The 22,932-nt window shown below is 43.3% G+C and overlaps 1 protein-coding gene across 1 annotated transcript; it reads right to left on the bottom strand.

The window, feature by feature from the left end:
- Positions 1 to 18,688: 18,688 nt before the first annotated feature.
- Positions 18,689 to 19,924, bottom strand: LOC109189884 (protein FAR1-RELATED SEQUENCE 5-like). Its single transcript, XM_019340506.1, has one exon. The coding sequence runs from the start codon at positions 19,922 to 19,924 to the stop codon at positions 18,689 to 18,691; it is 1,236 nt and encodes a 411-aa protein (XP_019196051.1).
- Positions 19,925 to 22,932: the final 3,008 nt, after the last annotated feature.

The raw sequence follows: 22,932 nt of genomic DNA, 5'->3' as shown, positions 1-22,932 counted from the left end.
TTCTCTCTAAAATTTAGCTACCTTTTCCTTCAAGCTAAGTTTGGGCATTCCAAGATCTTCAAAGTTTATCTCCAAGATTCCACCTTTCCTACTCTTGGGCATCTAGGAGGGTAAGATCTATGGTCCTTTAGTGTTTTTAGTGCTTTCTAAGGTATCTTTTTTCTAAAGATGAAATCTTTATGGTCTTTTGGTGTGTTCTTGAAGTTGGGGTTGAAGGTGAACCTCGTTAGGAGCTTGAAAAGGTGTAATAAGTGAAGGTTTAGACTACAGGAGGTAACCCATTCTTTACAAAATCTATTTTCCTTACCTATATGATGATTTCTTGAATTCTACATGTGATTTTGCTATGAAATGTGAGTGTTGATGCATTGTCTTGTGAAAATGCATATCTAGAGCTTGTTATTAGGGTTCTTGTATGTCATTGCTTGGCTATTCCCTTGATTCAAGTCATATTGTTGTATTTGGTGAGATTTTGGGTGTTTTGGACTTGAATTTGAGCTTGGTGTTGAAAATTCCCGAAGGGATATTTTGGTACAGGGTTGTGTACCCGCGGGCGGAGCGGCGGGTAGGGCTCCACCCGCCGCCCCACCCGCGGGGTACACGGTTTTGGGATGTGGTTCCCGCGGGCGGAACCACGGGTAGGGGTCCACCCGTAGCTCCACCCGCAGGGTACGTATAAGGTGGTTGTGGGGATTTGTTCCCCGTGATTCTTTTGACTCGGTAATTGATGTTTTGACTTCCCGATGTTCTTTGTGGAACTATTTAAGTGTCTTCTTGATGTTTCGTATGTCTAGAACTATATGGTAGGATTCCATGTAGGTTTTGGTGTCTTGAATCGTGCTAAGTGTTCAACCTTGTGATTCGTTGAACCATGATGAGTCTTGTGTGTTCTTCGGAACTATGTTTGGTTTACCCGTTTGAGAAGCATGCTAGTTTGATGTTGAAATGCTAGCGTGTGTGGTTTGTTCTTTCCTAATATGGATGATAACTTGTGTTAATCATCGTTGTTATCAGATTGTGATCCTTCCTTCATTGAGTATGGTTTCATATCTTCGTTGTGATCCGTTGATTAATTCCTATGATAGTGTTGTGTGTGTGGCTGTACCTGGATTGCACGATTAATGGAATGGGACATTAGTCACCAAGGTACGACAGTGGTCCTCATGGTGGCCATGACGTGATTATGGAGTTATGAACTGGGCTATAGGCTCATATGTGTTGGTGTGGGCTTCAGGCCATGAATTGAACGGTACCCTCGTGTACTATGAAATCGGTGGTTGTTGATTTGGTGGGTATAGGTGGGGAACGACGGTTCCCGGAGGCATAAGGTTGGACTTGTATGTACAGGGGTCCTGGAGGTAATGGTTGGAACTAGCTATAAGGTTGGGGGTAGCCATAAGGTTGGAACCGGGCATAAGGACGGATTGTGGTAATTGTGACATGTCGAGTGGTATTCTACTTTGTGACCAGTAGAATACACCTCGAGTTGTACTTGTTGTTATTGTTGTCTTTGCCTTGATGTTTTCTGCTTTGTGATCAGTAGATTACATCTTGTGCGTGTTGAGTATTCGGTTGTTGTTCGTGTCTTGATGTTGTCTTGGAATGTGATTTCCGTGTCTTGGTTGAGAGTGAAATAGAGTCTTGCGGTTGACTTCTCTCTTGATGATTTTGAACTGAAATATATATTGTATTCCGTTTTGAAAACGATTTTGTATTAACTATCTATATATATGCTATTGACGCGTATTGATGGGTTACCAGCATTATTCGCTGACCGGGCGTCGTCCCATTTATTTATGTGTTTTTCAGGTCCTGAGTAGTGGCGAGCGCGATATAGAGATGGCTAGTGTAGTTCCCCCAAACTCTTTTAGTTATGTTTTGAGCCTGTGTGCCTCTTTTGATAGATCTCTTAGATTGATGTTGATGATGTTGTTTCCTGTGCGTTAACTTTAGTTTGTTTGTTTGTTTTTTTGTTTTTGTTTTGTTTTTTTTTTTTTTTTTTGTTTTGAGCCTGATGCTAAGGTTGATTATATGTTGTAATACGCTGAAACTAGTATCACATATGAACTGTTGCCATGGTTTTGCAGTTAGATTTTGGCATGTGTAGAATGGGGAGTCAGAGGTCGCTTTTTGTGTTCGTAGTTATATGATTCGCATATATTTTGTAATGCACTAATCTAATGTGGATTCGGGAGTGGAAATGGAGGCTGTTTAATAGCATAACCATGGCTGTGTGTGGGGGGTTAACTTCAATAAACTTGGGTGCATGGTATGTCATGTGTAAAATGAAAAGTTTGGGGTTGCATTTTGCTTCGTAGTTTATATGATTCGCTTATATTTTGTAAAATTAGAATTTATAAGCAACAGTGTCAAATTGTTCTTGGCCTATTGTATTAATTTTGGTTATTGGTTAATTTACATTCCTAAACGTTGGATTATGTTTTGTTTTAATAATTCTGGAATTAGTTTTGGGAATTTAATTACTTGTTTTTTGAGTGTTTGTGTTCTTGGCCTATTGTATTAATTTGATTCGCTTATATTTTGTGTTGTGATTAGGACACATTGTATTTCCTGTGGATCTGTCATATTACATAGCCTAACAATCCTAAGAGGTTAAATGTGAAAGCCTGGGAAATGATATTGGGGGGGTGGGGGTGGGGGGCTACTTAGGTGATATAACTAATGTTTGATGGGTGTTGATCACCTAACAAAACTGTAGTGTTTTATAGGAAAAAGGTGTACAACCTTTTTCGAGGGGGGGAGGGGGGGGGGGGAGATTGGCTTGTGTTTTGCCAGAAGGGTTGTTGGACTAATTACAATATGACATTCAGCGTTAAGCAGTGGGCAGAACAGATCACTTTCAAAAAATTTTGATTACTATAGGCTGAAATTTAATGCAAATTAAAATATACATTTTGCTAGGCACCCACACCCACACACACATATAGTCCTGCTAGAATATGCAGACTGATTTCATTCATCCATCTAAGATGGTCAATGTCAGAAAATTAAAGAAAAAAAATGATGTACAATGGTGCATTTAAAAATGTGTAATAGTGCATACACAAATAACTGTCATGCAGTTAGAAGCTATAATAGCACACTCATGTGTATACACTAGTAAATATTTGTGAATGCATTATGGAGTGGGTTGAAATGAACTATTGTAATTAACTACAGAATTTCACCGCACTTTCCCATTTTTACTATTAATTCTTGAATTAGTTTTTGGAATTTAGTTACTTGTTGGATCACAGCTTGGTTCCAGTACACTGTCTTTGATTTTAAAATAGGTTCACTTCAAAGCAATCTCTTATGGTGCCAATCAACAACAGGTAAATCTTGGATGGGAAGCTGGATAATTAAGTGATATATTCAATCATATCTACCTTAGCATACATATGACTAGATAAATGCATCAACTAGAGCCTACCTCTTGGCTGAATTTCTCAGTGTTGCACCAAAGTAGCGTTGTGTTATTGATGTGGCTTGCTGTGTGGTTTCATTTTGGTAGTTTAAATTTAAAATTTAAAATTCGGTAAAGGGATATGGTCAACAGTTGGTCAGTAGTTTAAGCCCACGGACGCAACTCACCCCTAAATTACCAACTGTAACCAATATAGAAGCTTAGACCTTTTCTTCGCTGTAGCACAGTAGGAGTTTTATGAGATTTCAAAAGTTTTTGGATTTGTAATCATTTAAATTTTTGTTTTTTTTTTTGGAAATCCATAATCATTTTAAATTAAGTGTATAACTTCATACAGTTGCAAAGTATATTGTAAATTTATCAAGTTCGGGATTACAATGTTATCATAGGTAGGATTGGCATTAGTTCATGTGCTCACCGTTTTTTTTGTGTGTTGTCGCAGGTGTTGACGCCCAACAACCGATCATGTTAAGCGACGACGATAGCGATGCAGATGTGGAGTACCACACCGCCCCGCGTGAACCAGAAGAGGAAGAGCACGCAGAACCAGTAGAGGAAGAGCACGGAGGACCAATGAGCACCCCCACACGTGAACCGGCACAGGGGGGATGCAGGACTAATGCATGGTGTCGCGGTCCCGTTACCCCAGATCAAGACACGGGGGGGTCCCAGGGAACTCGTGCGCCTGGTCACATCACTGACGCCACGGCAGAAACAGGATGTTATTGCGATGGGCATGGGGGGCTGCTGGGCTTCCGGGCGAAGGTATTACCCTCACGACCTGGGTATTGGGTGGCAGACAACTTTGACCCCGAAGAAATGGTCTTAGAGTTGGGAGACGGAAGGACGATAAACGTCACGAAGGCAAACGTGGCCAGTGTGCTTGGGCTCCCAAATGGGACGGTTACGATGTCTGAGCGTGATACCCATGTAGTTGGCCCCGACTTGAAGGCATGGCGGAGTAATGTTAAGAAGCGGAGAGGAAATATCACGGTGAAAGCTCTGACCACAAGGGTGTTAAGTCACAAAAACGGTGGGATGTGGTTTAAACGACATTTCTGTGTGGTAGTAGCAAGCACCCTCGTTGCAAGCACTTTGAATGGATATGCGAATCAAAGAACCGTTCACATGTTTAATGACGTGAAAATGGTTAAGGAGCTGGATTGGTGTGGGTATCTGCTTCACTCGCTGGTAAATACCCATGCTAGGTGGTCCCAGAACACTCTGGGGAAATTCCCAGGCCCACTACTATTTTTTATTGTAAGTTAAGCATCCCGTACGACTCATGGATGAATGTGCTGTTTGTTAGATGTGTTTTAATGTGTGCAAACGTTTTGGTGCAGCTCTTATATGTTGACAGGGACGTTGTTGGCGCAAGGAATGTCCCACGGACCACCCCGGTGTCGCATGGGTGGACTTCCAAGGGGTTGGAAGCACGGGACGAACGGGAGGTTGCAGCGGGGGGGGGGGTTGGCAACGGGCAGGTGGATGCACCGTTGCATCAATCAGCACCGCGGGCACCGCGTCAAATTACTAGGAGGACTCCACTCGCTAGTCAACCACAGGGTTCCCCACTCCAGGTGCGTTCACAAGTCCACCTTATCGCAATGGAAAACACCCTCATACTCATGGGGTTATAATGGTTATTTCAGACCAGTGGGGTCCATCATTAACTATCGATATATATGGGACACTAATAACATTGTAATGCACACGCAGGATGGAGCACGGAATCGTGCACCACCTCCGCCTACCGCACGTCCAACGTCTGGAGGGGGTGCCTCACACGGACGACATGATCCAGGTGCATTGACCTCACGGCCCCACTCCTCTAGCCGGCGGGGGGGGGGGGTACCGAAGATACCCGAGACGAGTCGGGGGTGCACCACGTGCATTCTGACCATACTCCGGGTGTAACAATGGTATGCATAATCAACTACCACGGGACTAATGGGGGTGACAAGTGGTTGGGGTGTTTTAACTTGTCGTCACCTGCAGGGGTTTGCCCAGGGGTTCGCCAACATGGCAACAGACCTTCGTTCTTTAGCTGTGAGGGTTGCAAAGGAAGTACGCAGGAATCGTAGCGAGGCTCACGAACATCGTGACTTCCAACAGATCATTGATGTAGCGGGTATACTGGCACCCCTAATCGCGGAGCACTCAAAGGAAGCACCTCACCATACGCCGGGAGTAACGCGTGCACCACTTCTACATCCACAACACCTGGAGGATGCGGTGAACACGCAGTTTTTGAGGCAGTTGGACCAGGTAGAAGAGGAAGCCACGCCGGGTAGAGCATTGCCAACTCCGTAGGTTCGGTATTGTTATATTGTTTTGAAAAGCATATTGTGGCAGTAGAATCTACTCTTTTTAAAGGGGTGTGTTGCTAATGTGTGGACCTAATATTTGGTGCAGATACCGCACGAGGGAGGCTCCAGCCCAATAATGACGGAGTGGGACGCACCGAGGTTTAGCCTGGGAATAACGTAAGAACTAGCACCACTGGTGGTGGATACCACAGCTGCCACGGCTGGTGTAATTACACCAACTGAACAGGTTTGTCATGGTACCTCAAGGATGGTGGTTTGTATTCTGATTGCTCAACACCCTTTCGCCAAAAAATCACAACAAATAGATTGGTTTACACAAATAGCTTATTTTATGAGTCGTTTTTCGGGGGGGGGGGGGTGGGTGGGTAGTCTAGTGGCATATCTCCGTCTTTTTTAATGACAGTGCTCGCTTGGTCTGTCATTTATATGTGTTGGGAATGGAATTGCAGCCATGTATGTGGGGTGACAAACATAAAGTTCTAATGTAATGCACCCTTAAGGTATGAGTCCGTATCTGTTGGAGTTTTTTATTCTGTTTTTTTTTTTTCCTGTGGGTTACTTTGCTTTACTAGTAGCATGGAGATGAAGGGGGGTGTAGATTACAAACCATTACAGGTTACAGTGTTTCAAAAATGGAAGAAATGAGTATAGAATAAACATGTTAAAATTAAAAATCATTGCCTACCAATTCAATGACTAATGTTGTGACTTGTGGGTATAGATTAAACATGTTAAAATTAAAAATCATTTACTATATATACCTAAACATATCATGATTATGTCCAAGAGAACAAAAATAAATTAACTCTTGGGAAAATCAAATCCATTGTACACACACACACACACTATATATATATATATATATATATATATATATATATATATATATATATATATATATATATATATATATATATATATATGCACTTTACAACCAAGTTAGAAAAAGATGAAAAGTAATAAAAAATGCAAGTGGTTCTGTCTTGCGAGCTCAGTTCATGGGTCACTCTATACGTGTCTGTTGGTGTTTTTTATTCTGTTTTTTTTCCCGTGTGTTATGTGAATGCATTCCAGTTCTGATGCAGTCCAGATCTGTTACTGATGTTTGCAGGAACTACTTGGTGCAGATTCCGTCGTCCGCTCTAAGTTCTAGGCCAAGGGCCACGGTAGGATTAGCATCGCAGCGGGGGGAAGGTGCCACGGCTGGACCGTCAAATGTATTGACGCCTACTGGCAGGTATTTACGTGGATAATGCCCCCCGGTGGTATACATTTATATGATTATCTTGATATGAACTGTTATGTGTACTGGTGGAGCATTCATTACCTTGTGCATTATCTTGTCCATTATGTTTGGTCGTATTATGGGGTTGTGCTATAGTAGTTTGGTTTTCGTTGTTGGTTTAGATTTTTTGTTAGCTGTGCATTTTTGTTCTAAAAGTATGCATTCCAGTCCTAAAAGTGCACTAGTAACCAACTACATATATACGTATCTGTTGGAGTTTTTTATTTTGTTTTTTTTTTCCTGTGTGTTACTTTGCTTTACTATTAGCATGGAAATGAAGGGGAATTTAGATTACAAACCATTGCAAGTTACAGTGTTTCAAAAATGGAAGAAATTTAAGTAATAAATAGGGTAGTTAATATTCTCCAACGTTGTTCATTTTGGAAGCACAATACGATTATGGGGAAAATATCAAAAGTAATAAATATGTGTAGTTGTAATGCGACATAGCTTCTTAATTTCCAAGTGTTGCTAATATGAAGCCAGAATCTGCATTGTCCTTTATATTTCTTCTGCACCATTGTTGCGTCTTAACTTTGTTGGGGTTTTTATTTTGTTTTTTCTTTTTCTTTTTCTTTTTCCTTTGTGTTATTTTGCTTTAATAGTAGCATGGAAATGAAGGGGAATTTAGATTACAAACCATTACAGAGTACAGTGTTTAAAAAATGGAAGAAATGTAAGTAATAAAGAAGGTAGTTAATATTCTCTACGGTTGTTCGTGTGTGAAGCTAAATATCATAATTAATAAATATGTTAGTTGTAATACACGTTGGGAGAACACATGAGGCATGCAATGTTGTGAATGAGGTAGATTTATCGAGTAGTGAATAAGCTAAATAGTATTATCCAGTGATGCTGGTTTGTGAAGATAGGTAATGTTCTGGATTTAAAAACCAGTACCATTTGTGCAATTTTAATTGGTATGTGAATGCATTCCAATTCTGGTGCAATTGTGTTCACACGTAGGGGTCATCCAATCAACACATGCAGGTTCTACTACGTGTGTAACACCCCGTGTTACGATCCCTAAACCAAACTAATTAATTAATTACTTACCCTAAAAAGGGAATTAAAATCCATTAATTAGCTAAAAAGGGGTCCACCATAGTCCATGGACCCTTATCCCTAAAACCAACCCCTTAGTCCTATAAGGAATAGAATTGGCAAGCTCATACCATTTAGACCCTAATTAGGACTCTTAGATATATAAATAGGGGCATAGGAGGCACCTAGAACCCACACCACAATAACTTTCACCACACAAGAATTCCCAAGAATTCCCATAGGAGAAATCAAGAAAGAAGAAATCTTAAAGAAAGACCCTTCATAGCCAAGGAATTTAATTAAGGCTAAGAGGTAACCCATGTCTCAACAAAACCTATTTTCCTTGTTATAATCTTCTTCTTTGGCTCCCTATTCTATACTCGTGTCTTGATGAAATCTTCTATGGTAATTGTGATATGATCTTGATAATTGTTGAGATGATTTTATGTGTGATCTTGATGATCTTGATGATGATAAGAGGATCTTGATAATTGTGTGTTAATTCTTGATAAATCTTGATTTTAAAGATAAAGTATGATTTTTTGATTTAAATCTGATTGGAGCCCTAGGTTGAATTGGGAATTTGTATTGTGATGTTCTTGATATATATTTGGGTGGGAATTCGCATGCTCGGGTGATAATTATGTTTAGAAGTCATATTAGGTTGTGTTCTACGTGATTGTTGCTTTTGATCCGTAAATTGCCTACGTGGTGTCGTTATTTACGTTTAAAAGTGTCTAAGCATGGTTTCGGGTTCCACAAAGGATCCCGGGGCATTTATTTTGATAAAGAGTCAGTGGGGGGTAGGGGGACCCGCCACCTACCCGCTGCCCAAAGAAACACCGTCGACAGCGGGCAGCCGGCGGGTGGCCCTCCACCCACCGGCTACCCGCTGGTCGTCGCCCACTCCGAGACTTTGGCTTTCTCGTTTGATGTTCCCCAATCCCTGTGGTGTCCCAACAGACCCCGTTTGTCGTGCATGAGTCTAGATTGATGTTTCGGGTGCCATTCGTAGGATAGAAGAGTCTTAGGTATTGCATGCTAGTTGAATCGGTAACCCGTTGGCCTAGGAGGAAGATGCATGAACCCCTTAGGACTATTCTTAGTATGTGAACGATCCCACGTAAGTTTATTTATACGTCTTCCCCCTTCCCAATGTGCTAATACGTGCTACTATGTGTTATGTGATGCATGATACCCAATTTGGTTGCGATCAAATTGGTTATTCCTGAGCTGCGGTTCAAAAGTTGGCTACGGTCAAATTGATTACTCATGAGTTGCGGTTCATTCTCCTGGCTGGGGTCAGTGATTCACTTCTTGGGCTACGGTCCACATGGGCCTCGTGTGCTATGGTCTACCGACTGGACGCGCCAGTCGGTGTGTAGGGCCACTAGCCTGAGGAAGGCCATAGTCCACCGAATGAGTGATCAGGCGGTGTGTAGGGCTATGGTCGACTGCGATCCACCGAGTGTATAGGCCAACGGTGTGTAGGGTCGTAGTCTCCGAAGATCATCGCCCACCGAATGAGTCCCTCAGGCGGTGTGTAGGGCTTTGATCTACTACTACCCACCGACTGAGCTCGTCAAGCGGTGTGTAGGGTCACAGTCCCCAAAAGAGGATCACAGTCAACCGACTGAGCGCGTCAGCGGTGTGTAGGGCTGTGATCCGCCGTTGAAATCGTCGACGGTCTATACGGTTGGTTGCGATCAACCCCTTCATGCTGCGGTGTGAGGTAGGGTGCTGCGGGGCCGCGTTAGTACTATATGTACTAACCTTCATGTTCGGGACATGCGATTGGTCCCGTGGCACCACCAAAGTGTGCTTGTGTGACTTGAATGATGATTGAATAGTGATGTGAATGATTTGAAAGTGAACTGTGACCTTAGATACATGTTCTTTATAATATTGTCTCTATATAACTGTTTATCATTGTTTAATGTGCTTGTCCCTACCCGTTGAGTCTACTCCTGATTTTAAAGCCAGAGTCTCCTAAGTATATATCTTCCTGCTTCAAAATGGTTTTCATATATCTATATATATCTATATATATATATATATATATATATATATATATATATATATATATATATATATATATATATATATATATATCTACCTATATTATATTTCAACGCGTTGGAGTGGGTTACCAGCATCATTCGCTGAACAGATATATTTGGCTTTCAGGCACAGATGAGTAGATCCCGGAGCGCGCTAGAGATCCGAAGCATAGATTAGTTAGTTTTTCTTTCGTCCTGCATGCCATGATTATGTTTTGACATTGCTTTGAGGATATTTAGTTAGTTTAGCATGTGCATCTGAGTTCTCCAGCTCAGATGTGGCATAGCACCTCGCACTCTTATGTTTGATTTTGGGATTTAATGAGAATTTACCTTTATTATATAAGTTTTAGAAGTATCAAAATTTCGGGGTGTTACAGTTGATATCAGAGCCTAAGTTTGACCCTAGGATAAGACTCTTAAGACCAGATTTTAGGATATTAGGCTTAAACTCTAAGAATTCAGGAACATAGGATTTAGGAATCATAGGACGCGCGATGAGATTGTGAGGCCCCTAAACTTCCCCTCACCCTAATTCACACCTAATTTAAAGAACTCCCCTTCGCTTATGACATCAAGGTAAGGGTACAACACTCTAACTCAACATTACTATAAACATTGGCTCCGTAGATCAGCAGCATGGCACCAAACAGAAGATAATCAAGGGTTCTGGAACCCGCCACACATGACCCCTTGGCTCAAACCCTATAGCAACTAACCCAAGTCGCCCAAGCACTAAGCGACGTAGCTCTCCGCAACAACAGACCACCACCACCTCCACCAAACACAAACTTAGAAGTCGCCCGACAAGTTTCAAATCACCGACCACCCACTTTCTCGGGGGAAGAAGATCCTGCAATCCTTGAGGAATGGATCCGGACCTTCGACAAGATTCTGGGGCTGGTAGAATGCCCAGTAGAACGTCGTGTAGAGATAGCCTCATTCTACTTCGGGCACGAGGCAGACCTTTGGTAGATCCACGAGGGACCCACTTACAGACATGAACCAGGGTTCAACTGGGAAAACCTGAAAACACAAGTGCGAGAACGATTCTACCCAGCACACGTAAGAGCATCCATGCACGAAGAGTTCCTCCACCTAAAACAAGGAACGACTACCGTCATGGAATACCATAAATGGTTCCTCGAACTAGCACGCTTCGCACTAGAACTAGTCCCCACGGAGGCAACCAAAATAGAAAGGTTTGTATCAGGCCTCAACTTCGAAGCCCGAAAAGCACTAGTAGTAAGCGGACCCCAGACCCTCAACGAGGCTTACTCCAGTGCCGGCAACCTCTATCGGATCCAACTACTACAACGTGGGGTTTAGGAACAGATTCGAAAAAGGAACACAGGAGGTGGAGCACCACCTATAAAAAGAACGAGAAACGACGCTAACATGAGGCCAAGCAATCCACCTGGCCAGAGGCCATCTCTAGGAAACAACGAAGCTAATACAAAGCGCTTCCCTTGCCCAAAGTGCAACAAAGACTGCATGGGAAACCCCTGGCGATGCTTTAACTGCGGAGGAGAAGGACACAAGTCCTTCCAGTGCACTCAACCATCGAACTCGCGCCCTACAGTCATGGGCCAACACGGAGGCACAAACAATCAAGGGAATTACGGTGCCCCCAGAAAGGTGTTCGTCATGAGCCGCACACAAGCTGAACTTGAAGGCGATGGCAACCTCGACGAAGGAAACATGGCCCCAGGAGACGAAGATCCCGCAAACCCACCAGAAGAAAACCAAGGAGACGAGTTCTGTTTAGGATAACTAGCGAATCCCCTGTAACCACCCTCGTAGTAGAATTACTTGTTTAGATTAGCTACTTCGGAATTATTATAAATAAAGAAGCAAAATCAAAATAATTTAGCATAAAGAAAAAAGGACTAGACTACCCCGAAAACCCGCATCAACAACAAGAAGGAAATCTTCTACCACTAGAAGACAAAAGGAGGAAAAAGCCAAGGAGTACACAACAAAGGAAACCAATGTTACCAATAAGAATAGAACCTTGGACCTCCCACTTACAAAACTAAGGATTTAACCACTAGGTTATAAGAAATTCTTGAAACCTTAAGGGAACACTCCATTTTTAAACCGCTCCAAATCCCTAAAAACCACAAAAACCCCCAAATCAAAAACCCTTCTTCTTCCTCACCCACTCTCTCTCTTCCTCTCCTCCTCATCATACCGCCGCTCACCACCCGAAATAACACTGCCAGCCACCTCACCAAACGGAGCGCCGCAACAACCGCCGTCCGCCGCCCAGACCACTCCCACTACCGGAAGCCCGCCGTCGAAGACCCGGAACCCGCCCAGCTGCTCCCCGCTGTCGCGAAGCCTCCATCACCACCGCTGCCGTGCGACGCCACCTCCTCCCGCCGACAGCTACTCCGCCAGGATGCCGCACCACGCCACCAACACCGGAGACAGCAGACCTCGCCGCCGGAAAACTCTCGCCGCCGGGAAACTCCACCGGAAAACTCATCGGAAAATCCCCCCCCCCGAAGAATCCTAATCATTCCAAAAAATCCACTCGGAATCCGAACCCTGGAGTGGAGTAACGCCGACTACACCGTGATCGGAGGTAAAGCCCTCGAACCCGACCAATTCTCCCCGGAGTTGGTCGATATGCTTAAGTTTCAAGGACTCTTAGATACGTATCTCACCATCAAAGGGGATACATACCCCGAATTGGTGAAAGAGTTGTATCACCATTTGGTAGCCGTCAAGCGGGGTGATAAACTGGAAATCACCACTAAGGTCCGAGGCAAGGAAATCATACATTCCGAAGGCCACTTGGTCAAACTCTTGAGACTGACCACCACGGGTGTGTCAGACTACGACCGGATGGGGTGGATCGGTACCCAAAACACGGGGTATAAGGATTACCTCGGGTACCTACTCAGAAAGGAAGAAGGCTTCACCTCGGCCACCCGGCCAAACAGGAAATGGCTAACCCCTGAACAAAAGATACTAGTCATGATTGTAACCGATAGCTTGTTGCCTACGAACAACAAAAGCAAAGATGTGGGAAACCTGGAGTGTACTTTTGCCTACTTCCTAAAACACAAAATCAAGTTCAACCTACCGGCCCTTATGTTGAAACGCATGGAGTTTTGCAAGACCATCAACCGACTTAGTCTACCTTATGGGATGATCCTAAGTTGGATCATGGAGAAAAAGGGAGTAGACCTAAGCCACACAGAGATCAAAACCGTAAGCGACATGGTTTTCAATGCCTAGAACCTCCACCGCAATGACATCTACTACACCGACAGGGGACAATACATCACCCTCGAGGAGGTTTGCCTTAAACCCGAAGAAGAACGAAGGGAATTGGTTGATGAACTGGATATCTCCAACAAAAAGCTAAAACGGGCAATGCAAGAATGTGGGGGACTGGAAGGAAATGAAGAACAAGAGGAGGATAGCGAACCTAACCCACCAGTGAACGCACAAGAAAAGGGGAAACCTAGGGGGCCAAAATGAAGAATCCATCAACGAGCGCATCCTCGCACAGCTCACCCGGCAAAATCAAATCATGGACGAAGGGTTCTCGTCCCTAATCCACGCGACGCGTGCACTAGACCAGAGGGTGGCGGCAACCGAGGCCATATTGGGCACTCGCGGGGCATCCAGCTCAGGAGCAGGAAACCAAGGTAGACCCGAACTTTCCAATCACCACCTCACCAGAAATCCAATCTACCCCAGCAAAGACAACACGTGGAGCCACATTTCCTAATCAGGGGGCCAAAATACGTGACGTCCAGGGGTGAAAAAATGGATCCAGGCACCAGCTTCGGGGACGAAGCCTCTTGTAAGGGGGGAGAGTGTAACACCCCGTGTTACGACCCCTAAACCAAACTAATTAATTAATTACTTACCGTAAAAAGGGAATTAAAATCCATTAATTAGCTAAAAAGGGATCCACCATAGTCCATGGATTCTTATCCCTAAAACCAACCCCTTAGTCCTATAAGGAATAGAATTGGCAAGCCCATACCATTTAGACCCTAATTAGGACTCTTAGATATATAAATAGGGGCATAGGAGGCACCTAGAACCCACACCACAATAACTTTCACCACACAAGAATTCCCAAGAATTCCCATAGGAGAAATCAAGAAAGAAGAAATCTTAAAGAAAGACCCTTCATAGCCAAGGAATTTAATTAAGGCTAAGAGGTAACCCATGTCTCAACAAAACCTATTTTCCTTGTTATAATCTTCTTCTTTGGCTCCCTATTCAATACTCGTGTCTTGATGAAATCTTCTATGGTAATTGTGATATGATCTTGATAATTGTTGAGATGATTTTATGTGTGATCTTGATGATCTTGATGATGATAAGAGGATCTTGATAATTGTGTGTTAATTATTGATAAATCTTGATTTTAAAGATAAAGTATGATTTTGTGATTTAAATCTGATTAGAGCCCTAGGTTGAATTGAGAATTTGTATTGTGATGTTCTTGATATATATTTGGGAGGGAATTCGCATGCTCGGGTGATAATTATGTTTAGAAGTCATGTTAGGTTGTGTTCTACGTGATTGTTGCTTTTGATCCGTTAATTGCCTACGTGGTGTCGTTATTTACGTTTAAAAGTGTCTAAGCATGGTTTTGGGTTCCACAAAGGACCCCGGGGCGTTTATTTTGATAAAGAGTCAGTGGGGGGTAGGTGGGGGTAGGGGGATCCACCACCTACCCGCTGCCCAAAGAAACACCGCCGGCAGCGGGCAGGCGACTGCCCGCCGGGCACCCGCTGCCCGGAAATCTGTCGCCGGCGGGTGGCCCTCCACCCACCGGCTACCCGCTGGTCGTCGCCCACTCCAGGACATTGGCTTCCCCGTTTGATGTTCCCCAATCCCCGTGGTGTCCCAACGGACCCCGTTTGTCGTGCATGAGTCTAGTTTGATGTTTCGGGTGCCATTCGTAGGGTCGCAATCCCACCGACTGAGCTCGTCAAGCGGTGTGTTGGGTCGCAATCCCTAAAAGAGGATCACAGTCCACCGACTGAGCGCGTCAGCGGTGTGTAGGGTTGTAATCCGCCGTTGAAATCGTCGACGGTCTATACGGTTGGTTGCGATCAACCCCTTCATGCTGCAGTATGGCGTAGGGTGCTGCGGGGCCGTGTTAGTACTATATGTACTAACCTTCATGTTCGGGACATGCGATTGGTCCCGTGGCGCCACCAAAGTGTGCTTGTGTGACTTGAATGATGATTGAAAGTGATGTGAATGATTTGAAAGTGAACTGTGACCTTGGATACATGTTCTTTATAATATTGTCTCTATATAACTGTTTATCATTGTTTAATGTGTTTGTCCCTACCTGTTGAGTCTACTCCTGATTTTAAAGCTAGAGTCTCCTAAGTATATATCTTCCTGCTTCAAAATGGTTTTCATATATCTATATCTATATATATATATATATATATATATATATATATATATATATATATATATTTATATTTATATTTATATATATATATATATATATATATATATATATATATATATATATATATATATATATATATATCTACATATATTATATTTCAACGCGTTAGAGTGGGTTACCAGCATCATTCGCTGAACAGATATATTTGGCTTTCAGGCACAGATGAGTAGACCCCGGAGCGCGCTAGAGATCAGAAGCATAGATTAGTTAGTTTTTCTTTCGGCCTGCGTGCCATGATTATGTTTTGACATTGCTTTGAGGATATTTAATTTGTTTAGCCTGTGCATCTGAGTTCTCTAGCTCAGATGTGGCATAGCACCCCACACTCTTATGTTTGGTTTTGGGATTTAATGAGAATTTACCTTTATTATATAAGTTTTAAAAGTTTCAAAATTTCGGGGTGTTACAACGTGCGCCCCACAGGACCACCATATCGGAGTCACCACCTCAGTTAAGGGCAGACTGCAAAGGCAAAAGGCCCCTCGATCAGGAACCTGAGTCTGTTGGCTTTTATTTCAGCACAGCGTCAGGCTACCCCGCAATTCCACTACCACCGATATATGTTGTCTGGATGTGGCTTTTTAATTCACCGCACAGTGACCGGTAAGTAGAGTACCCCACATGTAGGAAGATGGATGCAACCTCATAAAATATGTGTAACAATCAGTGTATGTTTAATTTGCTAGCAATGAAGTTCTTTTCGAGCACGCTAACCGGAAAGCGATATGGGCCAACCTGCACACGCTAAAGGAGGGGACGAACGTCTCCAAAGTGATAGTAGATGCTTGGTGTCTTGTGCTGAATGCGAGAGAGAGACCAGGGGGCGGACTGCGCCTTCACACTTGTTCTTAACAACAGCCGTTACGGTATGTACCTAGAAAAGCACTAGACGGGGTAGGGGTCTGGTGCATTTTTCTATATTCTAAAATGCAATAGCATGCCTGGAATCTCGATCTGACTCCGTGATTAGCTGCAACTCTCATTTTATTACACACACCGCACTATGTGGGTTGAAATTATAGGAACTAGGCTTGAATGCTTAATAAAAATGGATTAAATTCTATCTTGGTGCACCGCCCCGTGCATCGGGCACGCGGGCAGATTAGTGCAAATGAGTCAGAGGTTGTGTATTCAGAATTATTCTGAATCTTACGCCCTGGGGAGTTCAGTTTGGCAGTATTCTAATTTCTCAAACTTTCTATCATGGCCGGTACCTAAAATCTTATACCATGTTTAGTTGCAACAACCATTTATCTTTCTGTTTTTAAAAATATTTATAGTTCAGTTGTCATTGTGATAAAATTATTATAGTCGAACCAGCTATGCAATATATCCTTCTGAGTAGCATGAAATTACCCTTGGGCAGTTCAGTTCGCCCGTATTAAAAAACATTGTAGCATGCCTAGAACCTGAATCTGACTACATGCTTTGCTCCAACTCTCATTTTATTACATTGTAATGGTGTGTGTGCAGATTGGGGCTGTGGTGAATGTTGCTGCCAGCAGAAATGAAAGGCTTTCGTGGTTCGCACGTCGTCTTGATGCGGAGGTCCACGCTGCAGGGCGCGTGGGGTTAGCCACGGTAGACATGGTAAGTTTATGATCCGTGCATAAAATGTTCTATAATATACACAATTTCGATGACATAATTGTACGTCGTGGCAGTATACTTTTGCAATAATGCTCGACGCCCGGTACTATGTTATGAGCATCAATTTCAAGCATCCCGCCTTCGACATCATTGACAGTTCACCAGCGACAGACACGGGAATTCAAATGTATGGGCGGGCTCTGGCCGAAATGGTAACCCCATGCAGTCATAGTCATTCGTCCTACCGGGTAGTACCATTGCATGCCATATTGTAATACGGTGTTGTTTGCAGATTGACCAATTGGCTACATACCTCGAAACGAAACATCAGTCAGTGCGTGCACTACAACTAAGGTCCATGACTCCCACGAGGATGCCGTTGGTATGGGGTGAAACCACGTGCGGTGCAGAATCGGCAATATATACGATGCGCCATATGGAGTCATTTGTGGGGGAGCGCTGTCCAAAATGGTACACTGGATTACAATCAGAGAACGCTGCATTGTTTCTGAACTTGCGCAAGCGTTACTTGCATAACATTCTGCTCAGTGAGACAAATATCCATATGCGTACCATTGTCACACGCGTGGGGGAGTATGATTCCATTAGGTCGGAACGGTTGCTTCATGGATAAAGACGTCCACGTCGGTACCATGGTAGGAAATGCAGAATGGGACAGTTTAAAACTTGTTAATGTTATTTTTTTGTGTATATAAAGCCTCTAGCATTAGCACGATAGTGGTGCAACACATTTTATTTTGTGGAGGGTCGTTCAGTAGCTTTTTTGACCACCCTATTCCGGTGGAGAATTTGGGTATGGTATTGATGGAATAATTGATTCAAAATACTCTACAGGGGTTAAGGTCACACGATCGCAAGGGCAAAAAATGCATTAAGCCGGCCTGTGTTTTGGGTTGTTTTGGTTCCCAATCCAAATGCTATTACAATGCCTCTATCGTGTTTGCACTGTGTAATCTTCATCTTTTTTATTACTCTTAACAATGCATATTACTACTACCCCATTGCACTTGTCATAGTTATCAGTACAACTGAATGCCTAAAGTATGACCAATTGCACACGTCCTGGACATTTAATGGATAGACCCACATGAAAAGCATAAAACATTTGGGTTCTTTGCTTTCAATTTGGTGTGCAAGAATATACATGTAGTCTAAATGGAAATTGGCCAATTAATATTAAATGACAGAGTAGCGTTTAAAATTCTCAGCTTGAGCAACGCAAAGTATGTGCCAGACACAATTTTCGACATCTACAGAAGAAGACAGTGTACCAATTGCCCGTTTTATGTGCACCACATTGGAAGAATGAATTACAAACGTAATGCATTTCAAATATGGAAAAAAAATGGTGCTGCCAAAGGGGTTACAATAAACAAAATAAATAAAACAATACCCAGGTTACAATGTCTACCAAGGGAAGATAAGGGGTGGGGGGTGTTATTCTAACGGTACGGCAGCACCCACTCACTTATACGGACAACTACGAGCATTATAACGGGCGTACTCGCCGCACACACCGCATTTATGCCCTATTTTACCACTGCTCAAAACAGCTAACTCCCGTTGGCTTTTAATACGCCTGTCGGTCCCTTTGTTTTTAGCTTGAACTGGGGGCAGGATGGTGATGGATGCCGGAGGTGCAACCCCACATAAAGCCACGATGGCAGCATTGTTACCTTTTGTAGGGGCAACGTTTGAACCAGCACTCATAAATTCCTCTTTCAAATCTTCTAATACTTGCAGCATTCGCGACTGCCGATCCGTGTTGGTGCCTACCAAGGAAGCGCATTGGTGCATTGCATTCCACATCCGGTTAGGTCCACAGTCCGTAGAAGGAACATCACAACATACACCACCTCCCACCTGCTTACACCAACGTGGAAGGACGTAGTCCAACGACAAGCTTTTAACATGTGCATCTTTGAACACCAAGAACATGTGCCGGCAAACTAACCCCAACCGCTCGAATAGCTTGCAGCTACAGGATGCATGATTCCCTACCGGGGTATATTGCACGGTGTAGGTAGCCGTGCGCTCTCCTCTTATGTTGTAAGTAATGACCTCCCCCTCCTCACGGATACCCACCACTCGACAATAGAAACACCCAGCTTCAATTTCTTGTTGTAGCTCATAAAAAATTGTTATCTTGAAAATCTGTGCCAAATACGATTCTAGTGCTAAGGGGGTCTTGAAATCGGGCAAGTACCCCTCGCTCTCGGCGTTTAACTTAGATTGGTTGTAACGTTGAGTCTCCAGTACACTCTCGAACTGCACATAGAACTCCACCAGGCTGAGGTGGGGCCGACAACACTTCCCGTAAACATTGTTCTCTGCTTCAGATCGGGATGTAGTGCGCAATAACCCACTCATGGGCAGATCTATAAAATATGCAGGGACCCAGAACTCCCTTTCAATATACAGCTTGGTGAACCAGCGGTGGGTTGCTAGATGGTACTTTTCCATTAACGAATGCCATTGCTCTTCGAACTTGCCTACACTGATGGTTTCATTCCAAACAATACCGTTCAGCTTATTGCGGAAACCTACGTCTTTTACCATGTCGGGCCCAATTTTCTCGTTTACCTTTGTCATAATGTGCCACATACAGAAACGACGGCGGTAATCTGACAGAACCTGAGCAATAGCAATCTGCATAGCCGGGTCTTGATCAATGATCACGCACGTTGGGACAGCACCCATTGCAGTTTTAAACCTCTGTAATAGCCATGAATACGATTCAACATCCTCTGTGCATTGGTGTAATTAAGGAAAAAGTGGTGTGCACCTGTTAAGCTGTGCCGAAAACACACAAAACTAAAAAACTATCAGTTTAATTGCAACAAAATCATAAAACCCAGCGCAGATCAATTGTCGATACGCACCACAGTGTTCAAAGCATGCACTGGTCGTACGGTCCAAAAAAAAAAACACGTACGACATGTTTAGCGGTCATACCTGTTTGTACCGTAAGTAGCATCAAATGAGACCATGTCGCCAAATACAGAAAAATTGCGACGACCATTGGGGTCAGCCGAGAAAAGTCGTGCAACCCGGTTTTCTTCATCCAAGTAGTAATCAAAAAAGAAGTTCTTGCAAACAGCACGCTTCGTTTTAAACTTCTCTATAATCATTTCACCATCTTTGCCATCAACGTAAACCTGGAGGTCCCGTTTGAAATTATGAAACTCAGTATCTGTCACGCCTACATTTGCATACGATTTGGTGACCTCCCTGTATAGCTTGAAACCTTTGGACGAACCAATATTCGCCCTAACACAGTTTGCTGCAAACGCCTGATGTGCCACGTCCAACTTCCGATTAACTCTCATAAATAATTTCGATGCGTCGGAACACATACGATGGCTATGCCCCTCAACAAACACAGTTATCTCAAACTCCTCACTGCTCACCTTCCTTAAACAGATCCTAGCTCTGCACTCAACCCTATTAGATGTCCGTCGTCTTCGTTGCTTCTTCTTACCACCACTATCACCGTGTGCACCGGTGGGCTTGCTAATACCACCACCCTTAATGCCTTCCCGGCTACATACCAAGTAACGCATCACGGACTTCACATCACGATCCCGTTTCACGGTGTGTAGCCGCACATCAAACCCACAGACCCGTGCATAGTTTGTGTAGAAGTCGATGCCTAAATCCAATGTGCTAAAACGCCGCCCAACCACAGGGGTGATTTCACTGCCAACATCCGGGCACCAAATTGAGGCTCGCTCTGCTAGTAATTCACGCGCACCATGTGGGACGTGCTCCTCGCCCACCTCGCTCGCAAGGCCCTCTATGGACGAAAACACAAACATATTACGGGGCTGGAAAACATAACAATAAACAAATCTTACCACTCTAATGGGTCCATCGCCAACAACCAACTTATAATAATGGGAGTGCAAACATAATATGTCATTCAACAATCCCACCATGATTACAAGAATCGAATGAAAGAGCATTGTATTACAACATATAATAAACAACCATCTAACATTAATTATATCATCTAAGTAGCCTGAGAAATGATATTGAAGAGGAGATTAGTGATCAAAAAAATCAAACAGCATAGTGACAAAGGGCAGAGGTATTATTTGTCTCATGCCAGATCTTCCCTAGAGCAACTATTATACCTTTGCCATGTAAAATCATAGAAAGAGTACTGGAATTAAGCTTTCATCCATCAAGTTTTGTAATCCAAGGTTTAAGAATGTAAAGGGATAGGGTGGTTCTCTAGTGCACACCACAGTTTAAATGTGAACTTGTGCACCATCATGCTTCATTGATTTGTGATGATCTGATGGCTCTAAATTACGGTGAACTCTTTCGTTGTACCTGCGTAACACAGTAGCGTAGTGCAATTTCGTAAATTACTATTTTCTAATTTTGAATTACCGGTTCCATACGCCTTCCCGTGCATGTTTCACAGCGGAAGTTTGCGATTGGCGGTAGGATACGGAAACGCAGGCGAATAGTTCCGGCTACCGTATCGGCGAGTGTAGTGTTATTCGTACGCCCGGCGATTACATCTCCATTGTTCAGTCCCCATCCCAATGCACGATCCTTCTTGTGGATTGCAACGGCCATCCGTAACAGCAGGCACATACGCGATGAGCGTCACGGTAACTCCGGAGTTACCAGGTTAGCATTACTGTGTCGCATACCATCCGCCATGCGTTTTAGTCGTAGACGCATACATGCATCATGCATCAGGGTGTCCTGCCATGCGTTTAAGTCGTAGACGCATACTATATGTTGAAACCAGTTGCATACGTAATTTACATACGCGCCTTCCACCCCGCTGGCTTTGACATGAAACCAGTTGAGTCTACCACTTGCTGGGACCCAACAGATCCACTGTAGTTGTTGGCAGTGTGCTGGTCTCAGTGTCATCCACAGATACGTATATATGTTTTCGGATTTGATCAGTAGATAATACACTCATGGGTGTTCATCACGGTTAGGCTTTTAAATCCTCTGCATGTATTTGTATCGTGTTGGCTGTACTGCAAACCTGAGTTATGTTGATAAGGTTGATTATCTGTTGTAATAAAATGTTGTGGTACACCATTCGCACAGATATAAAGAACAAAAGCACTTCTTATTCTTCTTGAAACTAATATTACAGTGCACTACCAGGCCTAATACATAGTGCCGTTACAAAATATAAGCGAATCATATAAACTACGAAGCAAAATGCGACCCCAAACTTTTCATTTTACACATGACATACCATGCACCCAAGTTTATTGAAGTTAACCCCCCACACACAGCCATGGTTACGCTATCAAACAGCCCCCATTTCCACTCCCGAATCCACATTAGATTAGTGCATTACAAAATATATGTGAATCATATAACTACGGACACAAAAAGCAACCTCCGACTCCCCATTCTACACATGCCAAAATCTAACTGCAAAACCATGGCAACAGTTCATATGTGATACTAGTTTCAGCGTATTACAACATATAATCAACCTTAGCATCAGGCTCAAAACAAAAACAAAAAAAAAAACAAAAAAAAAAAAACAAACAAACAAACAAAAACAAAAACAAAAACAAAAAAAAAAAAAACAAACAAAAAAACATTCTCTTCAACACGTCAGTATACAGCCGCAAAACAAATTTGCAATTCCAATCAAGAAATTATCCACCCTAGCTCCAACACACCAGCATAACGTGAAACACACCACGTAAATTTGC

Source organism: Ipomoea nil, unplaced genomic scaffold (genome assembly GCF_001879475.1).
Source record: "Ipomoea nil cultivar Tokyo-kokei standard unplaced genomic scaffold, Asagao_1.1 scaffold1568, whole genome shotgun sequence".
In the NCBI taxonomy this organism is placed as follows: Eukaryota; Viridiplantae; Streptophyta; class Magnoliopsida; order Solanales; family Convolvulaceae; genus Ipomoea; species Ipomoea nil.
The sequence above is the reverse complement of the archived record's forward strand: the minus strand, read 5'-3'. Positions and strand labels throughout refer to the sequence as shown.